Source organism: Hibiscus syriacus, unplaced genomic scaffold (genome assembly GCF_006381635.1).
Source record: "Hibiscus syriacus cultivar Baekdansim isolate YM2019G1 unplaced genomic scaffold, ASM638163v2 tig00110213_pilon, whole genome shotgun sequence".
Lineage (NCBI taxonomy): Eukaryota > Viridiplantae > Streptophyta > Magnoliopsida > Malvales > Malvaceae > Hibiscus > Hibiscus syriacus.
In genome coordinates this window covers 519,491-540,989 of record NW_024062630.1, presented here as the reverse complement: position 1 = coordinate 540,989, position 21,499 = coordinate 519,491, and the positions used below count along the sequence as shown (strand labels likewise).

The 21,499-nt window shown below is 35.4% G+C and overlaps 3 protein-coding genes and 1 pseudogene across 10 annotated transcripts; all 4 read right to left on the bottom strand.

Moving 5' to 3' along the window:
• Positions 1-4,664: 4,664 nt before the first annotated feature.
• Positions 4,665-5,644, bottom strand: LOC120113787. Its single transcript, XM_039134844.1, has 2 exons — positions 5,355-5,644; positions 4,665-4,856 (listed from the first exon to the last, which is right to left on the bottom strand). The coding sequence occupies exons 1-2, from the start codon at positions 5,634-5,636 to the stop codon at positions 4,680-4,682; spliced, it is 459 nt and encodes a 152-aa protein (XP_038990775.1). The 5' UTR covers positions 5,637-5,644; the 3' UTR covers positions 4,665-4,679.
• LOC120113786 lies at positions 5,461-8,395 on the bottom strand. 8 transcript variants are annotated; one of them, XM_039134842.1, is made up of 7 exons: positions 8,261-8,395; positions 8,119-8,167; positions 7,522-7,625; positions 7,126-7,309; positions 6,280-6,320; positions 5,995-6,076; positions 5,461-5,862 (listed from the first exon to the last, which is right to left on the bottom strand). In XM_039134842.1, exons 3-7 carry the CDS (start codon positions 7,576-7,578, stop codon positions 5,642-5,644), a joined length of 585 nt encoding a protein of 194 aa, XP_038990773.1. In that variant the 5' UTR covers positions 7,579-7,625; positions 8,119-8,167; positions 8,261-8,395; the 3' UTR covers positions 5,461-5,641. The 8 variants fall into 8 exon arrangements, with proteins under 8 accessions (XP_038990773.1, XP_038990772.1, XP_038990767.1 ...); XM_039134841.1 differs by having other exon boundaries at positions 8,119-8,164; XM_039134836.1 differs by having other exon boundaries at positions 8,073-8,395.
• Positions 8,396-9,175: 780 nt separating this feature from the next.
• Positions 9,176-14,504, bottom strand: LOC120113658 (putative white-brown complex homolog protein 30). The gene is given in 19 exon segments (XM_039134736.1): positions 9,176-9,413; positions 9,987-10,120; positions 10,223-10,512; positions 10,596-10,744; positions 10,866-10,908; positions 10,941-11,066; positions 11,069-11,283; positions 11,386-11,682; positions 12,164-12,244; positions 12,246-12,468; positions 12,471-12,980; positions 12,983-13,046; positions 13,185-13,258; positions 13,605-13,639; positions 13,794-13,926; positions 13,929-13,939; positions 14,025-14,088; positions 14,377-14,441; positions 14,500-14,504. Coding segments are annotated over 19 exon segments (2,757 nt in total).
• Positions 14,505-16,760: 2,256 nt separating this feature from the next.
• Positions 16,761-21,028, bottom strand: LOC120113789 (annotated as a pseudogene).
• Between the last annotated feature and the right edge of the window lie 471 nt (positions 21,029-21,499).

Genomic DNA, 21,499 nt, shown 5'->3' with positions numbered 1-21,499 from the left:
TATATTTTAAAAAGTAAAGAGTCGAAATAACATAATTATCAAAATGTCGGGTAGTATATTAATAATGATATTTCCTGTGATAGGTGTAAATGTACAAGTACTAGTGGTGTACCCTTCCTTTTTAACTTTATAGCACTAGCATTTGTGTCTTAATACGAAGGTGTACGAACATGCTAGACAGTGACACATAATCCATTTAATACATCAACAAGTTGAAAGTGGAAAAGATAAGATATGGAAGAGGGATGGGATAAGCTTCTTGGGCAAAGTGCGATCCCACTAATTGGTCTTCACATATATTTTTTTTTAATAAAAAAGAGAGGTATCATTAAAACTCCCTTCATAACCGTCAAGAACCGTAATGTATCTCGACGGACATTGGAAGGAGAAAAAGAATGCCTCAAAATTTTATTACCAACGAACAAAAGTACATTATAACCAATACATGAGAATCATCTAAGAGCGATAAAACAACCTATAAGAACCAAGAAACACAAGTTCACCCAATTCCTATCTTAGTTAATTCATCCGCTTTACAATTCACAACTCTACTAACATGTTTTACAATAACATTCATATTTTCTACCAAGGAAACAATTTCCTTGACCAGCGAGTTAAATAGCTTAGGACAAGAACTCGACCATTTGATCCAATCTACCGCTTTACTACTATCGCTCTCCAACATAAGTCTACCCTCGAGCTCCAACTTGACTTCAAGAAGAATAATATACCAGCTTTAATAGCCAACAATTAATCCAAAATTGAAGGGCCCGACCTAACACTCTCGAAAAAGTTCCCAGCACCGCCCCGTCTTCATCCCTGAGTATACCACCTATACCCCCTTTACTACAAGACTTCTCCACAGCTCCATCTACATTAAACTTGAAAAAACCCTTGGGAGGAGGACACAGCGAAGAAGCGTCAGTGTTGCCACACACCCAGAAATATGCTAAAGCTGGGTTCCCCACAAGACAATCAAACATAATAGGGACATCATGAAATTTTGCCACGAACCAAGAAACCAGTCTGTACCTTGTTAGGGAGTGCAACATGGAAATGTTCAGCTTCCTACCTTCAAAGATTATCTCATTCCTGAACTTCCAGACAAGTGATTAGTAAGTGTGACTCGTATTATCGGTGTGATTTAGTTGAACAATAATCTAATTTAAGATTAATTTATAATGAATTTAATCTAAAATATTATACCGTTCAACCTAAAAAGTTATATAGTTGGTAACAATTTTGGTTACAACCGTAAATACTATATTACGATGGATTTTAATTTAAAATGTTACATGTCTATTTTAAAAAGTTACAAAATTAGTAATAATTTTAGTTATAATTACAAATTTATGAATGATAATTTTATATTGCAATGGGAATAATTATGCAATTTACATTATTTATTATGAAAAATAAATATTATTGGTTTCAACTTAAAAGTTACCAAATTTATTTTAAAAAATTATACCCTTGGTAAATTTATCAGTTACGATCAATTTTTAACTTTTTTTAATCTAATATCAACCGATTATATTTTAATCTCATCCAATAATATCATTGAATAGTAAAATATACATATATTTTCTAGGTTTAAATTTCATTGTATATGAACTTAATAGGGATTTATTGTGTTGAGTTAATTTGAGTCAAATTTCGAATACCTGTAAGAATTGATTTCGATTAAGATTATCGATATAATTGTGAGTTGTAATTTTAAAAAAATTAGTGAAAATTAAAGGTTTTTATTAATTTATTTATGCCTCCCATTTCAGTCAACTTCATGTAAAGTAAAACCATTGAATGTGATTGAAGTAGATAAACTATTTTTTTTTTGTTTGGGAGTTGGAGATTTCTTAGCTGGAAATCACGTTCGGTGAAATGGTGTAAAATGAGGTAATCCCCCACTAACACTAATTGATTAATTTCGGCAGATTTTCTCTAGAAGGAAGCATTAGTTTTCTTTCTTTCTTATGTGTTGTTTTGGGTAGGTTTTGTTCACTTTTCGGCTATAAGTTATCAGATCTCGGATCTGGATGGTGGTGCACATAGTCCACAGGCTCACCCTGTCTGTGCATGCATGTAATGGGATAAATATTCACACACACGTACAACGGAGAGGTCATATCTTCAAGATAAGGGTTCATAGATTTTAATTTTTAATTTTTGACCCATTTGTTTAAGAGATTGATGAACTTATAGAATTTGAAGACGTGATTGTCAAATAAAAATTCGTGTGTACATATATATATATAGAGAGAGAGAGAGTTCTTAGAAAGTTATATTTTCATACTCATTTCGCATGCTACGATAGAGATGAAAATCTTAAAAAATTAATGGATACAAGCAATAATAAGCCACATGTAATTTGACTATTTATTATGAAAAAGAAGGAATGGAGACAAACAACTTAGGTTAGGGTCATTGCTAATGGTTGATAGTTGGAGACATTCCTTAAATATCTTTCGCCTCCATATCTTACCGACTGACCAGTAGGCATAAAAAATATGCATACGTAACATTACCATATTCAATGAATTATATTAACAGGATTCTCAATTATATATATATATATATATAAGTAAAAGAGTAAAATATCCATATCAAGCATGAAGTGTATACAATTTTTGAAACAGTATTCTCAATTTCGAATTCTGATTTTTTACAGGTTTTTTGTTGGTTTTCCAAAATATTTGGTTGAATATATGCAGTTGAACCGTTGGCCTTGTCGGTTTTTTTCCAGGGATATTTTATGTCGGAAAAGATATTATTTTGGATCATGAAAGACAATCAATGTCTCGACTTGTTTTCCAAACAAGAAGGCTTTACTGGCACATCTATTTTGAAGTGTTTAATTGATTTGAAACACTGAAAGTTCTAATCTGGGTCTTTTGTAAGCAATTTCTTTGGAAGTGATATTTATCTTGCAATTAGACATACTGTGAGGTGTAAGAAAAAAATGGAACACTTCTCTCGTGTTTGGTTGATGAGTATTAAAATAAAATATTTTATTGTTAAATAAATTTTAAAATAATGTCATAGCATAGAAGAGGCCTGACATTGTAGGGAAGAATTTGTAGTTAGTGATAGGGATGGGAATGGTATGGACAGTAGCTGTGAAAGGGGCATGCGTTCACACGAGGATCGGGCCACCCTCGTGTTTGATGAAAGTTCTTCAAAATGGCTCACACAACTCACTAAATCAGTTGATCGAGAAACACCAAAGCAAGCTAACAGGGAGTTGGTGAAACATCAAACCACGCTCGTTATAAGCCATAGGATGGGGTTATGGTCTTCGAGAGGAGTCCTGAATCATTGGTTGGGTGTTAGATATATAAGCCTTCACATAACCATTATTTTTTTACTCTTTCTCTAGATAAATCTCGTAAGCTTATTTTTAATAATCTAGAATGATTACAAGATAATATCCATTAACAATATTTTTTAATCATTGACAAAACACGTTTGAACTTACTGATGAGCTCACTTAACTGTAAGCTTTAAATATGCCACTGAAAATAATATAGGAAATGAAGCCATGGTTCTAAAGGAGAAAATATCTCCTTTTGGGGGCTCCCAAAGCCTTACTGTTGTGTTCCCAAACTCCCAATGATTTGATTGCAATTTTGTGTTTCGCTTAGCTGTCATCCTCTACTCACTTTATTTCATTCGCTCAACCCACGGCTGTTCCCATTTCCCATTAATTCCTTTCCATGCTTCCTACTCAGAAAAAACAAGGTAAAAAGCCTTTTTCATGGCTTTTTAACACTTGAATTCAGAGGGTTAAATCTAATATACATATACGCGTGCATTGTTCAACACTTATATAATGCCATTAACAACCAGGCAAACGATATGAAATGAAAATGCTATTCTTTAAATATAAGCTCAAGCCACTTGGTGTAACATTTACCCGATATTTGCTAATGATCTAAGTACATTTTTGGATTGCATGTTTTTGCTTTGCAGCAAATTACAAAACTTTCTTCAACCGCACTTCATCCTACGTAAATTTAAATGGAGTGACTTTAGCTGTTGTTCTCGGTTGTTTGGACGAAGGAACATAATGATCAGATAGTTTTTTAGGGCAGCGGGCCATTGAATATGGATGAATGGTTGCCAGTTCATGGATACGGCATACCACAGGCAATGGTAGGTGACGTACAGCATGCGTTTGGCTTAGTCTCACACTGAACTAACAGTTTAAACAATGAATCATAGCATAAGATACAGTATAAACAGTCTTAATGCTGAACACATTGACATGCAGAAGATCACACTCTTAGCCCTCTCAGTGATATAAATATATGACTCCAAGCATTTGGAATTCAAATTCCGTACTCAGTAATCTGAAGAGATAACTGCAAACTCGCAATCAAGGGACTAGTATAAAACAAACTGAATAATTTAGAGCAACAAACAATTAAAGAGAAGACTACCATCCTATCCAGGTGGAAGTAAATGAAGCCAAAAAAAGAAAGGCAGGAAGCAAACCTCTCTCCTGTTGTGTTTATGCAGAGCTAGACCTTAGATTTCGCCATTTGTCCTGTACAGAGCATACTTATTTAAAAATAATTCAATTTTTGAAAACAATGGGGAACCATATGATTGGATATAGCAGTGAGGTACCCTCAGATCAACTGGTGTTCGATGAGCAGATGATGCAAATAGAAGCCTTTTTACATCATCCATCTTCCAACACCATATTGAGCAATCCCATCAACCAACTTAATCACCTCCGCAAGGATCCACATCCTTTGATGCTTCCTCCTATCACAAGCCGTTTTGGATCTTTTGGTTCTCTTTTGCTCATCTTCGGATTCAGATGAAAAGGGCTCAGAATCAGATTCAAGTTCCTGCACAGAAAGCGATAAAATAACCTCACATTTTCAAGTTATCACGCTTAAGGAAGTTGTAGGGTTCACTCCAAGTTAAAGAAAAATGTAGTGAAGAACGAACAAAAGCATCAACTCCTTGATGGTCATTTGTCTTCTGTTTTCCCAATTCAATAATTTTCATAGAAGGAAATCTCACATAAAAAATATAGTTCAAATAAAAGTTCCATGGGTAAGTAGCAGTATCACTATATTGGTGCATATATGATGCCATAATTCTTCAATTAAAAGCAGCAAAAAAAAAAAAAAAACCCTCCCAGGATGTCAACACATATCTGTTACCAGAAAATTATAACCAATCTGCATCAAGCATCTATTAATATTTGTTTTTTTTCCTCATTACTTGAAATTTTCTGGTTGCAACGTTCACCACACGGTATTAAAGGCCAATATCTAAATATAAATAAAAGATGAACAGAAGCATAAAGAATAAGGATGCAACAATGGAACTACCCATACCAATTTTGGCACAATTTTCTTAAGGCGTCCTCTCTGTCGCAGGGGTTCAGACGCCACCTGAGGAAGGTCTCCTTGTGATCCAACTTTAAGGCACTTCTTTCCAGAAGTAGTAGAATTTCTAGAAAACTCTTCAATATACCTACTAGTAGGCTTCCTCAGTCGCTTCTGTCTTAAAAGGGTGCCACCTTTTATTACTTCAACAGAGCTTTTTACATTCTTAGTAGACAATATGAAACTTACTAAAGGCTTTTCATCATCATCAGGCTCATAAAAACTTTGCATATGTTCTATAGTAGGCCGAATAGTGTCCATAACTGGAGCCTGACAACCAAATTTGCTCTTGAAGGTATGATGTAATCACGACCTACCATCTTCTTGAGCACACCATTCTGGCTGTTGGATTCTTTAACAGTAGCAACTGATGGTTCTGATATGCAACCAGCACTGCTACAACTTCCACTAAACCTGGGGGTATGACTTTGTGAATTCAAGTTACGCAAATTTGATCCTTCATGAGAGCACAATCCGATTCAGAAAACTTTTCAGGAAATTCAATATCTGCACTTGAGGGAAAAGTAGAGGAACCACTATAGATGCGAATCATGTGCTTTAGCACACCAGGTAGACAATTAATACTCACCCAACTGAAAACCTTTACATGCAGCAGACAGATCATTGGCTGCTTGAACATCATCCACTTCATCAAGCAATCCATCAAGAACCTACTAAAGCAACATTTCATCGGATATCAGCATATCACCTATGCATGCTTACATGCAGTAAATACAATACACAACAAAAATGTATAACAAAAGTAAGGAAAACCAAAACAACCAAAAAATCATAAGACGAAAAATAAAAGGAAATAATGCATCAAAGAATGGCTTGGATGTGACAAAAGCCTCAAGAAGAAAACAATACATACTTCAAGCTTCGAATCATCTCCTCCTTGACTATAGAGCTCACCTTATCAGAAATCACAAACAATATTAACATCATCAGAAGAGTAACAAGCGAAATTGCAAATAAAAATCTGAACAAAGGTTTTCATGTGTCAACCAAGAGATTGTAAAGTTAATGTCTAGTTTATACCATTGTATAATGTCTTGTCCTTTTTAATATTTGATAACAATGTATAAACATCAAATCTTAGAAAATTAATCAATGTCTGTCCCTGCATCCCTTTGTGCCATAATTTTCATGTCTTGAAATGATTATGACTATCCATTACTTAAAATCAAATCTTAGAATGGCCAATACCACCCTGCCATCCAGTCCACAAGTCATAATTTCTACGACATTAACGATTATAATAGCTTTAGAGTTATGCAAGCCAACTAATGAGGAAAACAAATAAAGACAGATACTAAGCAGAATTATATCAGTTCAAACAAACAATTATAATTTAAAAGCCTAAATCACCAGTAACAATTCTTTAACCAGTTTAAAGCACGATTGATGTTGGTTCTGCATCTTCAAAACTAAGTACAGCGCAAAGTTGAGCACAATCATTCTACAAGAGCAGTTAGCAATTTCACACATTAAATACATGGTCTTTGCTCCTTGTTTTGAATTTTCCTCCCTGTAAATAGCTGTGCACTGAAAGAGGATGAGACAAATCCATCATAGAGTACTTATCAAAGATTCTAGATGCTTCTGCAATCTTAACATTGATAAAAATGAAAGCACTTCAAAGATTTCTTTTCCTTTTTAATTTTTGAAATGGGGGAATTGGCAAAAAGAACAGTGACAAGTTGTTGAAGAGTTTTACCACAATTAATTTTCCATCTGTAATCAAGAGCGCAAGAGAAGAAGTCCTCCATTTTCAAGTGTTTCTCTAAGTTTTCCTTCCCAAAACATACTCCGTCTACTGAAACATGCTCACTTTTAGGTTCTGCAAGTAAATGCTCAACTTGAGTTGCTTCTTCCAAGCCAGAAACAATGGACCCATCCACCTACATCCAGAGATCAAAAGCAGGGGAAGGAGGGTGGGGAGCAATATAGTATTTATCAAATTTACATCCTTATGTATGAAGAATAGCTCAAGCAAAAGATGTGAAAATGCAGCCAGAGACCGTAGAGGTAACCAAGTATCAATGGCAAGTGGCATGCAAAACAGAGAAACAAAGGATGGATTAATTGAAAAGATTAAAGAGAAGTTTCTTACCCTTTGACATTTTACATCAGCAAGCTTCTTTAAATGTGGTTTCCCTTCTGTTTTCATGTTATATAACCTTAGCTTGTACTACAATTCCTAGCTTGCATTCATGTCTCCAATTATTAATTAAACCAAAGATGGAAATTAAAACATTAGTAAACAACAAATAAGTTTAATTTAAACACCAGGAAACAAACACTATTTCAAGCACAGATCCACACAAGCACTTTCAATGAAGCTTAAAAGTAAAGGAAAATAAAGTAATTTCATTTTAGTGCAAAAGATGAAAATAAAGTTTATCAAATTTCAAGTAGGATTTCACAATAAAAAGGAAAGGGGGGGGGATTATGATCTGCAGGTTATCTTTTATCCAAAGAGACCAATTATTGAGGCTTTATACTCAGATTTCGTAGAGAAATATATATATTTACAGTGAAATGAGTCTACTCGAGCTGTTCAGTTCGTCTACAATTTCCTTTTTTTTTCTTCTAAACTCAGCAGAATAAAGGGAGAAGATAATATCAGCAAACAGACAATAAAGAAAACAAAATTTTCTTTACCTGATGTTCTCTCAGGAGCCAAATAGGCAGTAAGAATCAAACATACCTCGTGCATCCGCCAACCGAAGGCTAACCACTTATCACACTCCGACCTACTTAATTTTCAGCTCAAAAGAAAACCCTTTAAGAAATTTTTAAACCAATACAATCCAGAAAGAAAAAAAGTAAATTAAATGAAAAAACCTGACCTTTAATAGACGGAGCAGACTATTAAGTTAAAGAAAAAGGAAAAGAAGAAGAAGGGAATGTTCGTAAGAGAAGTTGAGAACAGCAGAAAGCCACAAAGAATGTAACAGGGGGGGGGGAAGAGACTTTCGGGAGTATTGAAGCCGATACCCTTCTAAAAAGAGTCCACTCTTTAGCAATTGAACCAAACTATAAATAATATTTTGGGTAAACTACACGGATATTCCCTTTTATATTTGATCTGTTCGATTTAATCACTGGTTTTCAATAAATTTAGTTTTGATCATTTATTTTTTCGGATTATATTTTGTCACTCTGCTAGATTATTGATTTGACACATTAACATTTTTTTAATTTTAAATTTTAAATTTTAAATTTGAACTTTAGACTTTTGAAAGTTCATTTTTGACCTTCGTTAGTCTATATTTATGCTTCACCATTCCCATCGGCAAACACCTTTCCTCCACCAAACGCCTCCCTCCTTCGCCGGTTGGGGCCTCTTTCAGAAATGCTGTAGCCAATACTTAACTGTTGATATCTTCATTGCATTTTTCATCAGTCCAGAAGTTTCTCATTATATTCGATTTGGACTATGGTGGATAGCACTTGGTGTTGCATCTTCAAGTGGTCTTGGTAAGAAAAATTATGATTGTCTGGAGGAGCATGCTTGATGAATATTATTTTATCAGCACAACTTTGGATTTGATTAGGGAACTTCCGATAGATCCCACAAATATTTATTTATTATATATAACAATTAGTATATTAACCCTGAAGAGAGTATTATATAAAAAAATAAACTACAAATACAAGTATATTAACAAAATTAGAATTTATATCATGAAACGAATGTTTAATACATTAAAATTTATACCAAAAAAATACAACACAAAATTCATTGATACGAGTTATAACTGTTAACCATTAATTTTCCCCACTTTTCTTCTACGTTTCATGCTGAGTTTCTTTTTATACCAACAAAAAAAAAGGCTGCATTCTTCTCCAAACTCATCTGGTTTTAAGTATAATAAAGCTACAATGCGAGCGATAACGCCATTGATAACAAGGACGATTAAACAAAGAGAGTAGTCATCGAGATTATAACCCCCAGATTCCAACGATTTGCAACGAGTTAATAGCCAAACTCCAGAGTACCTAAAAATAAACATATTCAGGATCTCTTATTCAAACTCCACATTACAGTATAACTTGTTCTTGGATGATCCCGAGATTCGATTTGCATCTATACTCGATAGATTTCATCATATAAATGTCAAATATGAATATACTTTTTGTTAAGATAAAAATATCGTTATGGTAAGATCTTATCTATACACTAATACTTAAACAGAATTAAAAAAAAAGTATAATGTCAAACAAAATATCCTACCGTTCGACTAAATAGTTGACTTTTATTCCTTTTGTTTTAGTATTTTGGTCTTGAACTTTTTGTTTTAAGACAAAAGTACACTAATGTTTGATTAAATAGTCAATTTTGACTCTTTTTCTGAATATTTTGACTCCAACATTTTATTTTATAATAAAAAGATCTTTATTTTGAAGTGTTAATCATTTGTTGGCTAACAGTTTTTATACACAGAGAATCTTTTGTGTTAGAATAAACATTTGAAATTAAAATATCTAAGAAGATTAAAATTATCAAATGTTAGAATTATTTTTTGAGATCATGTCAGATAGGGAAAGGAAAAGAGGGAAGACATTATTAACCTTTCAGCATTTGAAATGACAAAAGCTTCCAGAGCCCATTTGGTGTAGCAAAATTTGCCAAAATATTTCTGAACCATACTATCTTTTCCCTGGTTTGCAACTAGAGTCAAAACAACAGGAACAAGCGCTGCCCACTGAGGAAAGAAATTATGATGCTCATTAGCTAAAATAATAATTCAGAGAAAACAGCCAATATTCCATTAGTTGATGTAATGATAAAGCTTTCTAGAACATACCAGTTGGGCTAGACTAGGTATAAAAGCAATGGCTAATATATAAGCCATACCAGTGACACAGTAAACAAGGCACATCAATATAACGTAGTTATCTTCGAAGCTTGATCTTGGATTGTTGAAGAAGTAGAACATTGATAGATATGCCACTGGTTTTATAATGACGTTGAAGTTATCGATTGTGTCTTTGGATAAGAAATGAGCCAGGCTGCTGATCCCAGCTTCGGTCTCCCTTTTGTATTCTAACTTATCGAGTGAATACGTTCTCAACGCTGCGATCATTGATAACAGTGCTGCGAACGAAGGTGATTTAAGTTGAGAACACAATGATAGCATGAGTATGTTAGCCAAGTTTCTTTTTTTTGGTTTGACTTACATACTGCAATGACTGAATATGTGTAGCCAGCGTTATCCAGTGTTTCATCCGTGACTTTGGCAAGTGTTCCTAAGCAGGCTCCAGCAAGTAGTAGGATCATTAAATCAACGGCTTGCATCTGACCTTCTCGTAGTCTCTGTTTAAGAACCCTGAAATTTTGCCATAGGGTAAATCATTTAATTCAATCTACAAGGAGGCCATCCCTTTACATCTAGGTGTTTGATACATAACAAATATTCATATGATGGGAACACTGGTGTTGGCTTATACCTGCCAAGGAAGTATCTGTACTGGCGAAATATACCCGGTTTTTCTGTTTGATAAGTTTAAATTTCGAGACACTACTTTTTGAATCTTCAGGCATGTCTGCGGAAAAGATTGTCCACCAGAAGTATTTATTTGAACCAGAGGGTGTGGCAAGTCCTTCAGTCAAATCGAGCATATCCACTGGTACTGAGTAGCCATTATGTACATCCATCGGACAGGAAGCTGTTCACGGGTCACTGATGCTGGCTTCTCGATCCCTTCCAGAATGTCGATTAAGTGGTCTGGAGGATTGACGCGGTCAGGTACATCGATCCCTATGCTGGAAAAGTATTCTTCAAGCTTCTTCACAGGTCCAAGATATGCAATCAGACCACCTTTGGCTAGAAGTATTAAATCATCAAACATCTTGAACAAGGCATAGCTGAATCCGAAGAAACTAACAATTAGCTTTACAAATTGGAAAACCGAAATGCAGCTATTTCTTGATGTAATTTCAGCCTTTGGCTTTTAGAAAGAATCGTACCTTGGTTGGTGAAGTACCATGCAGATGTTTACTCCTTCAAGAGCTTCACGTCGAAGAGCTCGAAGGAGCAACTGTGATGAAGAACTGTCTAACCCAGTAGTAGGTTCATCCAAGATCAATAAAGAAGGTTCCATAACCATCTCTAGTCCAACATTTACACGTTTTCTCTGGCCTCCGGAGATCCCTCTCTTCTCCACTGTCCCAACAATTGAATCTCTTACTGGCTGTAATCCCAAGGACTCAATCACCCTTTCGATAACCAAAACTTTATCGGGTTTTGGCAGGTGCGCAGATAGTCTTCAATGAAGTAGAATCCACCAAAATAATAAAGTAAGAATGAAACTTATAGGATGCAAAGTATCAAACATAAAGACAATAACTATGTTCTACATGGATGGTTATTTACAACATGACCATTTGTAAAGTAGTCCGTTGGAAAATCTACCATGTTGTTTGAGCTAAATTGGTACCGGTTATAATTATTTCATAAAAAATCTTCCTGATTTTCACAATTTTCTTTTAATTTAAATTGCATGAAGCACATATACTGCATCAACCTAACAATTCCAAGGAATACCAATACAACCAAGATTACAGAACTGGTGATTATAATCGAGCAAAGGTCTTCTAATATAACACAAGACGTATGATGCATCTTTGAATTCTATGATCAACCAGCTACAGAATGGTATGCTGTCTGAAACTGAGCTGTCTTTATAAAAAAGCTGATGAGATGATAGCTACTGTTAGATTGTATCACAAGTTTGAAAGCACATACCTGCACCTTGCACTGAATCGAAGGTTCTCCTCTACTGTCAAGTTTCCATGCACTATATCATCTTGAGGAACATATCCAATTTTTCTTATATGCTTGGATAGGTTCGTTTTTTCCGTTCACAAGAATCAGGCCTGTAACAGTGCATCCATCAGCAGTTTTCCCTGTCAAAGCAGATAGAAAAGTAGTTTTCCCGGCTCCTGATGGGCCCATAACTGCGGATACACGACCAGGACTGAGTTTCCCGGTGACACACCTGAGCAGATGTTTATTGTTCTTCTTCAAAGTGAGGGTTAGATCCTTAAAATAATCTCAATCATAGGCCTGGTCCGGATATTGCTATCTGTAGCCATTGATATTATTCCTGAGAAGGTCAGATTCTGGTTCTGTTGTGCTTTTTCCTTCTCAATTTGACCATAGGCATACTTGAATATTTGACTTTGAGTATGCAACTGTTTACCCTTTGGTGCTTGTTTTTTCACATTTTCCCCTCCAATATGCACATCAATACCCTCATTACTTTTGGAATCGTCGTCTTCAAGGGAATGCATCAGTTTTGTGAGGTCGCCTGGTTCCTTTTTCTTGTCTTTTGAACCTCTAGGTACTTGCTCTGGTAACTCAGGTTCAGTAGACTTACTAGCACCCGATGCCTTCGTCTGTTCAGGTCGCCTTTGTGATCTTGCTCGAGAAAATGTCTTCGAAAGCTGAGACTGCCAACCTCCCTTCTTCGCAACATCTTTTGCTGCTTTCCACCTTTCCCTAGCTTGTGCAGTTTCACGCACATGCTTCGCCGCTGCTTCTCGGGACTTAGCCTGTCTTCTTCTTTAGTACTAATAACTTGATCGGAGAAATTATAAATAATGAGCAGCAGAAGACTGAGTCCAACCTACTTATTCAACAAAGAGGTGCAACGGTCAACTCGTCAAAAACGGTGCTACAGCAAAGCTAAAATAGATGCTATTACAGAGAAAAAGGAACGCAATTTAATTCTGCATAATCAAAGACAAGTTAGTAAACCACTTACGAAAAGCATGACGCCATAACCATGAATATTCTGGTTCGACGTATTCGGATTGCAGGTAGTTAATTTGAAGCAAGCTGCAAAGTATTCACAGAAATCCAATTAAAAGGGATATCCATCTTTTGTTAAATGAACCAACAGCATTCAGCAAAACGTTGCTGCATATGCATCAACTGTAAGTTAGACACCTTAAGGCTTGGAGCAAGGAATGTTGATAGAATCAATGGTACGGAATTGCAAATAAATTTTGTGGTTCATAAATCATTTCCAACAAATCTTCCACGGTGATTCAAAGGATATACTTTTGAAGCACTTACACACTCAAACATTGTGAGTTTAGGGGAAAAATGTGAATAAAAATTCAAAGTAAACTACCAGGAAGTCTGTCTGTTATACAAATAATAAGAAAAGAAACAAACTTACAAATTTGGGTGGTGGAACCCTTTCTGCAGTAATGCCTAAAATTGCATCAAAGGAACTTATCAGTAAACGTAAACTGCACGCATGGAGTATTTTCATAATATCATCAAATCACGTATGCTATCTTGAGATAGATACAAGTTCTGGAAACAACTTTATCGATGCTATGAGTTCAGGGATAAAAGTAAATACCCCTGACTGCAAGAAATTTTGTTAAGGGTATCAGGGCAGTATGATCCTGGCGAACAGAACATCGAAGTACTACTCCCAACATCGGCCCAAATATCGGCAGTGCCGCAACTGTGGTTCGGCTTTCCAGGGGAATTTGGTAATTATATCTGCAAAAATTTTCGACCAATAAAACGCAATGCCTATCGTACACGGTAAGATCATGTGAAAGTAGAAGAAAAGAGATGAACTTACGGATCACAAACTCCGGTAGATTTATTCAGCGATGCAAGCGGACAATAAGAACCTAAAGGGCATGCTTCATTTTGCATGAACATGGAAAAGACAATAAATGTTCTTCATTCAGTTCCACTTCTATCAATATATAATTCCAGTTTTTTTATTAGCTTCATCACAAAAAACTTACGGATCACAACTCCGGTAGATTTATTCAGCGATGCAAGCGGACAATAAGAACCTAAAGGGCATGCTTCATTTTGCATGAACATGGAAAAGACAATAAATTTCTTCATTCAGTTCCACTTCTATCAATATATATTCCAGTTTTTTTTATTAGCTTCCATCACAAAATACCATGGGTACTTACGTATCATGCAAGCAAGCCCCCTTGGGCAAAAGAATCCTTCACAACAAGGTTGACAATCTGTGGTCCTGGAAGCATGTTATTTTCATCTTTCAGTTCGAAGTCCTGTCCGGTCAACAAACAAACCCCATCCCGGTTCACATCCGTCAACCCAGGATTTCAAATTGCAGTTCTATTAACTTTCACAAATCATTCATAATGTGGCAAGTTCAAGGGCATAGTATTTCACCCGGATAAAGCTTCATACCTTTTGTTTTCTTGATACAATTGGTAATGAAATCCATATTTTTTGTTAAAATTAAATGCTCCATTCAATCTTCTTTCCTGGAAAGAAAGAAGACATAACCACTAGTTCACTAAGGAATGAAGACAGAGAGACCAACCAACAGCAAAATGTGAAAGAACTACACATTCTTTATGCAGAAGCTCAAATCGCTGCCGATATCTTTGATAAAAAACGTGGTAATATTGGTAATCCGTTGGTGGATGAGGTCGTTACTCGGGAAGGACGGCGGGGTTTTGCGTCTCACTGTATTCATCCCCATCCACTGACTTTGAAAAAGGAAAGAAACTTAAAAAAAACAAGAAGAAACAAGTGGGATCTAACAACAACTCCGCTCATGTTGATGATCAACAGGGGACACTCTACAAATCACAAATCCTATCGAAAAACATAAAACAATCAACTATAATTGAATTCTGTGAATGAACCCTGGCATTGTAAACGGTAGATAATGTTTTTTTTTAAAACTCATGGTCTTGAGTTATTTTATCCTTGTTTCAAACAAGACCATGAACCTGACAAGGACCCTAAACACCAAAAAGAAAAAGAAGGAATTTGGGAATAGGGGTGGTTGAAAATCTGCAGACAAAAAATGAAGATTAACAAGAGGGAGAAGAATTGGATAGCCTTGAGAGTTAGACCCTTGAGAGAAAACAACAGAAGTTTGCTCAAAAGGGTGGAGTGGATGTGTGTTTGGATTTGAAAGGAGGACCTTGGTTTCGGGAATGAAAGAGATGGCTGGGAGAAATGGGTGGCGACATTGAAGGAAAATATGCTCTACCGTATGATTCCTAAGCATGCACCACACGTAAAATAAGTAAATGTAACGATCAAATACCAATGGATGAGTGACACAGTCTAAACAATAAAAAGTAAAAGTAAAACAAAATTATGATTTGAAATTACCCATCATTAATTCGTAAATAACTGATCAATTTAAAAGTAACTTTTATACTCTATAATGGTGTTCATTTCAAGTCGACATTCAACAATTAACTACTATGAAAAATTTTCACGACTTCGATCCAGAGGTAGAACTTGGGTTTAAATAATTGGGGTTTAGAAATAATATTAAATAATTTATATTTAGATTATTTATGAATATTTCTAAATATCCATTTATTTATATTAATCTAGAATATTCTCAAGATATTTATGCTAAATGATAATTCTATATTTACATAGAAGATTTGATTTGAACAACGATATTCAATCAACCTTATCTTCAACTATTTAATCTTTACTCCTAAATTTAACATGATCATGCCAAGATGCATTAAATATCTAGTAAAACTATTATATAACATTCTTAAAAATAAAGTATAACATATCTCTAGTCTAAGTATATAGCACAAAAATTCACCATCAATTAAATGTTTTTGCCCTGTTGTTTTGAAACTTCATTCTCAATCTTGTTTTATCCATGTCAATAATTTTAGACATGCAACAATAATAATAGCTCTAGAAATTTGGATGATAATTTTACAATTGCATCAATAGTAAAGTCAGAGAATGATATACTTGCTTCGACTTTTTTCTGTGGAACTTCTAGTTCTCCCTGATTTATTTTTTTTCTAGATCCTCCATAAGCTTGCAAATTTTCTCATTGATGTCTTTTAGACAAACTTACATGTATTTTAGTCTTCTCATGTACCACTCGTTCCTCTTTCAACTGTCGTCTAAACTTCATAGTTGACTTTTTCATCTTTAATTCAATCTCTGAAAATATATTATTCATTAATTCATGCTTATAGTTTCGTGAATAAACTATAGACACTAACAACAATTTATAAAAATGAGATGTAAAAACAAATAAAATACACATCATCAAACTAAGAAATATCATCTTAGTAAAGCAAGCGACTTTTTAAAAAATATTTTTCATTTTGATAACAGATAATGGCCTCTTTCTATCACATGATATTGAACATTGATACTCATCCCTACTATACTAATTCTATATAAAAAACACTAGGATTAATAATATTCATCGGAATGCTGTTACCCCCATTTTGTGTCATTAAATGCAAAGTTCGATCTACAAAGAAATCCAGATGTTATTCAAGATAACGGACAAGACTGATGAAATAAATTATTAAAGAACTTCATAAAGTTGAATATATCTAATAATGATAAAGGGTAAACTGAATTTAAATCTTGTAGAGATTCATTAGCGCTCAACAGCACGCCAACGGGCTTTTACATCATAGTCTATTTAAAACTACACATTTTATATATGAAAGATAAACTGTCACCATAAATTATACAGATGAAAGGTATTTCAACTGTAAAGGTCATCTTCATCAGCTCCGCCAGCAGAAGCTGTAAAGGGATCAGATGCTGGAGCCCTTGAACTAGTTTCAGCGAACCTGAATTCACTTCCAAATCCCCTTGATTGCTGCAATGTTTGTGCAAATGCCTGATACTTGCGGATATCAGCATCACTCACACTCCTACGAGCAAACTTCTCGATCCTCAAAATGTGCAGCCTTGATTTCTGCAACTTCATCCTCCACGTCTTCTTCCATGGCTTCAGGTTCTCTGTCCTCCTCCTTTCTCTCTCAATACCTAAAAAGGTGAATACATTCTCATCTTACAGTTTCAAACATAAAGGGAAAACACTGTATATTTGTACATACGATAAGTAATACGACAGAAAATAGTTATTACGATACCTTTTCAATGTTTTCTCTAATAGCATATTTGCATGCCCGCTGACAAATTTCAGTAATATCTGCCCCACTGAAGCCTTGAGTATATTTGGCAAGAGCTCTAAGGTCAACCTCTTTTGCTAATGGTGATTTCCTCAAACATGCCTTGAAGATCTGATACCGAGAGTCCTCATCAGGGAGAGGAATATAGATCAATTGATCAAGACGACCAGGACGCAGAAGTGCTGGATCTATAATGTCAGGGCGGTTGGTAGCTCCAATGATGAAAACTGTTTTCCTTGGCAGACATGCCATCCATCTCGGTAAGAAGCTGGTTCAAAACCCTATCAGCTGCACCTCCTGCATCACCTACACTACTTCCTCTCTGCAATATACACAAAAATCAGCAACATATGACGGCAGGCAAAACAAACCCAACCGGGTACAAAGACAAGCACGTTTTCCTTTATAGAAACAATCCATGCATTGAAACAATATTAGTACAGCACTATTAATCTGTAAAGATAGAATTTGAAGGCTGTGAACTTACCTGGGTAGCATTGAATCAAGTTCACGAAGAAGAGGACACAAGGTGCAGACTGGCGTGCCTTGTCAAAAATTTCACGGACATTAGCCTCACTCTCTCCAAACCACATTGTAAGTAACTCTGGACCTTTGACACTAATAAAGTTTGCCTGACACTCATTGGCAATAGCTTTGGCCAAAAGTGTTTTACCACACCCTGGAGGGCCGTAGAATAGTACTCCCTTTGAGGGTGACATCCCAAACTTCTCAAACTTCTCAGGATGCTCCACTGGATATTGAACAGTCTGTGCAGCAATGTAAATTGGTCAAGTTTTTTAATGAGAAACAGACAAGCAAAGAAACGAAAACCAGTTTGGAGTACTACCTCTTGAAGCTCCCTTTTAACATTCTCAAGGCCTCCAATATCTTCCCAACTGACATTAGGCACTTCAACAACCTGAGAAAATGTACGAAAAGAATGATCAGAAACAGAACTGAACCAAGAACTAATAATCAACAAAGAAATGTCATCCCAATTACTGACAGTTTCACGCAGTGCTGAAGGATTGCTTGTTCCAAGAGCAGTCTGGAAGTGATCATTTGTGACTGCCATAGAGTTGAGTATCTCTGCATCTATTGACTCATCTTCTAAGTCAATCACATCCATCTTTTCTCTGATGCACTGTAATGCTGCCTCAGTACAGAGGGCTGCAAGATCAGCACCAACATAACCATGGGTGTCCTTGGCAATTCTTTCTAAATCAACCTGTGCATTATGTCAGGAATATATAGTAGATTCAGTATCTTAATATTTCATAGGAAGAAAAGGGTAAAGGATTTTTAAGGGAAAGAAATAAATGTTTAGTTTTTGACACCACCTCATCAGCCAACTTCATGTTCTTTGTGTGTATACGAAGCACCTCAAGACGGCCAACTTCATCAGGGACACCAATATCAATCTCCCTATCAAATCTTCCAAACCTTCTCAGGCTGGATCAATGCTATTGGGACATTTGTAGCCCCTATCACAATAACATGTGCACGGGATTTAAGCCCGTCCATCAATGTCAACAGCTGAGAGACAATCCTCCTTTCAACTTCACCATGGGTCTTCTCTCGCTTAGGAGCAATTGAGTCAATTTCATCAATGAATATAATAGACGGCGCATTCTTCTCTGCTTCCTCAAATGCTTTCCTCAGATTGCTTTCACTCTCTCCAGCCAATTTTGACATGATCTCTGGACCGTTGATGCAGAAGAAGAAAGCACCAGTTTCATTTGCAACAGCACGGGCAATCAGAGTCTTTCCAGACCCAGGAGGTCCATAAAGCAAAATTCCTTTTGGCGGCTTCACACCAATTGATTTAAAGAGCTGTGGATGCCTCAATGGAAGCTCTACAAGTTCCCTAATCTGAGCCATCTGTTTTCTCACTCCACCAACATCATCATATCCTACCTCATCTAACCTGTCCTCATCCTCCCTCCTGATAGGCTCTCCCTCACAGAATATCTCTGTGTCTGTGCAACGACACAGTACTCAGGAGGATCAGTCTCAATAACCTTGAATTCTACACTTCTCATTCCACCTCTGACAAGGAACATATCACCCTTCCTTACTGGCCTGTACGCTTCCAGAAAGTAAGCTGTAAACCCACGATTATCATAGTCAGCATTTACTGACAACTTCATCAATTATTCAACATTAAATTCATTCCACAATTATGTTTATGGAAATCATTTTATATTTTTCAATCTAGCAATGTTCTTTTGATTTGTTAATCTTTACCTGCCTAGTAACCAGCCAAAACACCACAAATAAATGACCATAAGTTGGAAATAAAAGATTAGAAATAGACTCACGTTTCAAGTAAGCATCAAGAGATTTCCAGTAACCCCTTCAATTGTGTCATCCACAGGCAAGATATGCACACGTTTTCCATACTTAACATCCGGACACTGGTGCACAGAGACAACGTCACCAAGCCTAACCCTCAAGTTTGACCTGACAACCTTATTCATCCTGATCTTTGGTTCTTCGCATGTTTCGTCTGCAAGAGCAATGCAGATGGTATCCTTTCTCTTCTTACCCTGTGGACCAAAAGAATAATATACGGACAGCATCAGCAATGATATAAGCTTTAAGACATAAAATTGAAATCCACATGAGAACTGCAAATCAATAGCTATTCAAGAACTACACATGCTACATCAAAAGCAAGCTCGAACCCGCAATGCCCTCCAAATCAATAGTGCACATTTGTCTGTAAATATTCACACCTTTAATGACAGGCTTGTCAAATTAACATAGCTACCTTAAAAATTAACAGATATTAGAGAAAACTATTGCTTCTCTACAATAAAATCATGCACCAATTAAACCCATAGAACCCCAACTTATAATAAAAGTGAGAATTAAACCCCGATACAAAACAAACAGCTAACATAAGCAAATACCAATTCAGCCTATAATAACTTCCATTATACATCCAGTCTACACAAGAGAGACCCAAACCCAAGTTTCAAACAAAAAGTGAGAATTAAACCCTAAAAACAACTAACAGCTAACATAAGCAAAGACCAATCAAGCATTCAATAAGTTCCTTCATATATCGAATTCAAAAGCAAGAGAAACCTAACTGAAGACCAATACAAAACAACATAAAATACGCAGGGAACCCAACAAATAAAACCTAATTTTTCAAATATAAAAATGAAAATTAAACCCTAAACATTCCAATTAAGCTTAAATCAAATACACATTAAGCAAAAGATTAAAAAAGGAACCATTAACAAGGGCACCAAGTAAAATCCAAATTTAAAGTAGAAACCTTGATCAGAATAGTGTCACCGCGAAACATCTGGAGTTTTTCCATGGTATCAGGATGAAGAGAAACAACAGAGTTATCATCGTTGATTGCCTCATCGACAACAAGTCGATTCGCTGCCTTCTTTCTTTCCAAGATCGCAGTACTAAAATCCTTCTTAACCCCCTTACTGAAAACACAAAAGCAGAATCAGATAACATAAATCTAAGAGAAACCCATCAACTACAAAGAGGAAAAGAGATCTGGGTACTTACGAGTCAGAGGATTCAACTTCGTTAGACATGGCTTTAGGCTTGATTGAAGAGTCGAAAAAGAAAGAACGATAAGATATTTGGGGGTTTGGTTATGGTTGAATAGATGAGAAAAAAAGGGTAGTTGTGTTATTTACTTATGAGTTAACGAAGAGAACAACCGTTTCTTGTTGGGAAATTAAAGGCTGCTTCGGTCACTTCACTTAACTTTTTTTCTTGTATTTGGACTTTTCCGGTTCGGCCATTGAAGATAACTTGGAGAGAAAGATTTGGTTTTTTGTTTTTTATTTGAAATTAAATATTAACTTAAACTCAAAAATGAAAGAAATACTTTTTGTGGTAAATGGCTTTTCAAAAGGTTGTTATTATTAAAATTAAATCTTAAATATACTTTATTTTTATTATTATTTATAAATACAAATTAAGGAATCATTGTGTGATTCTTTTTTGATAAATACTAATTAGAATTTATCACAAATGTTGTGAGTAAAATATTTTTTATTGAGTTATGTTTAAATTAATTTATATATTGTATAGTTTTTGACAAGTTATATATTGTATAGCTCATTACCATAAACATATTTAAAATAGA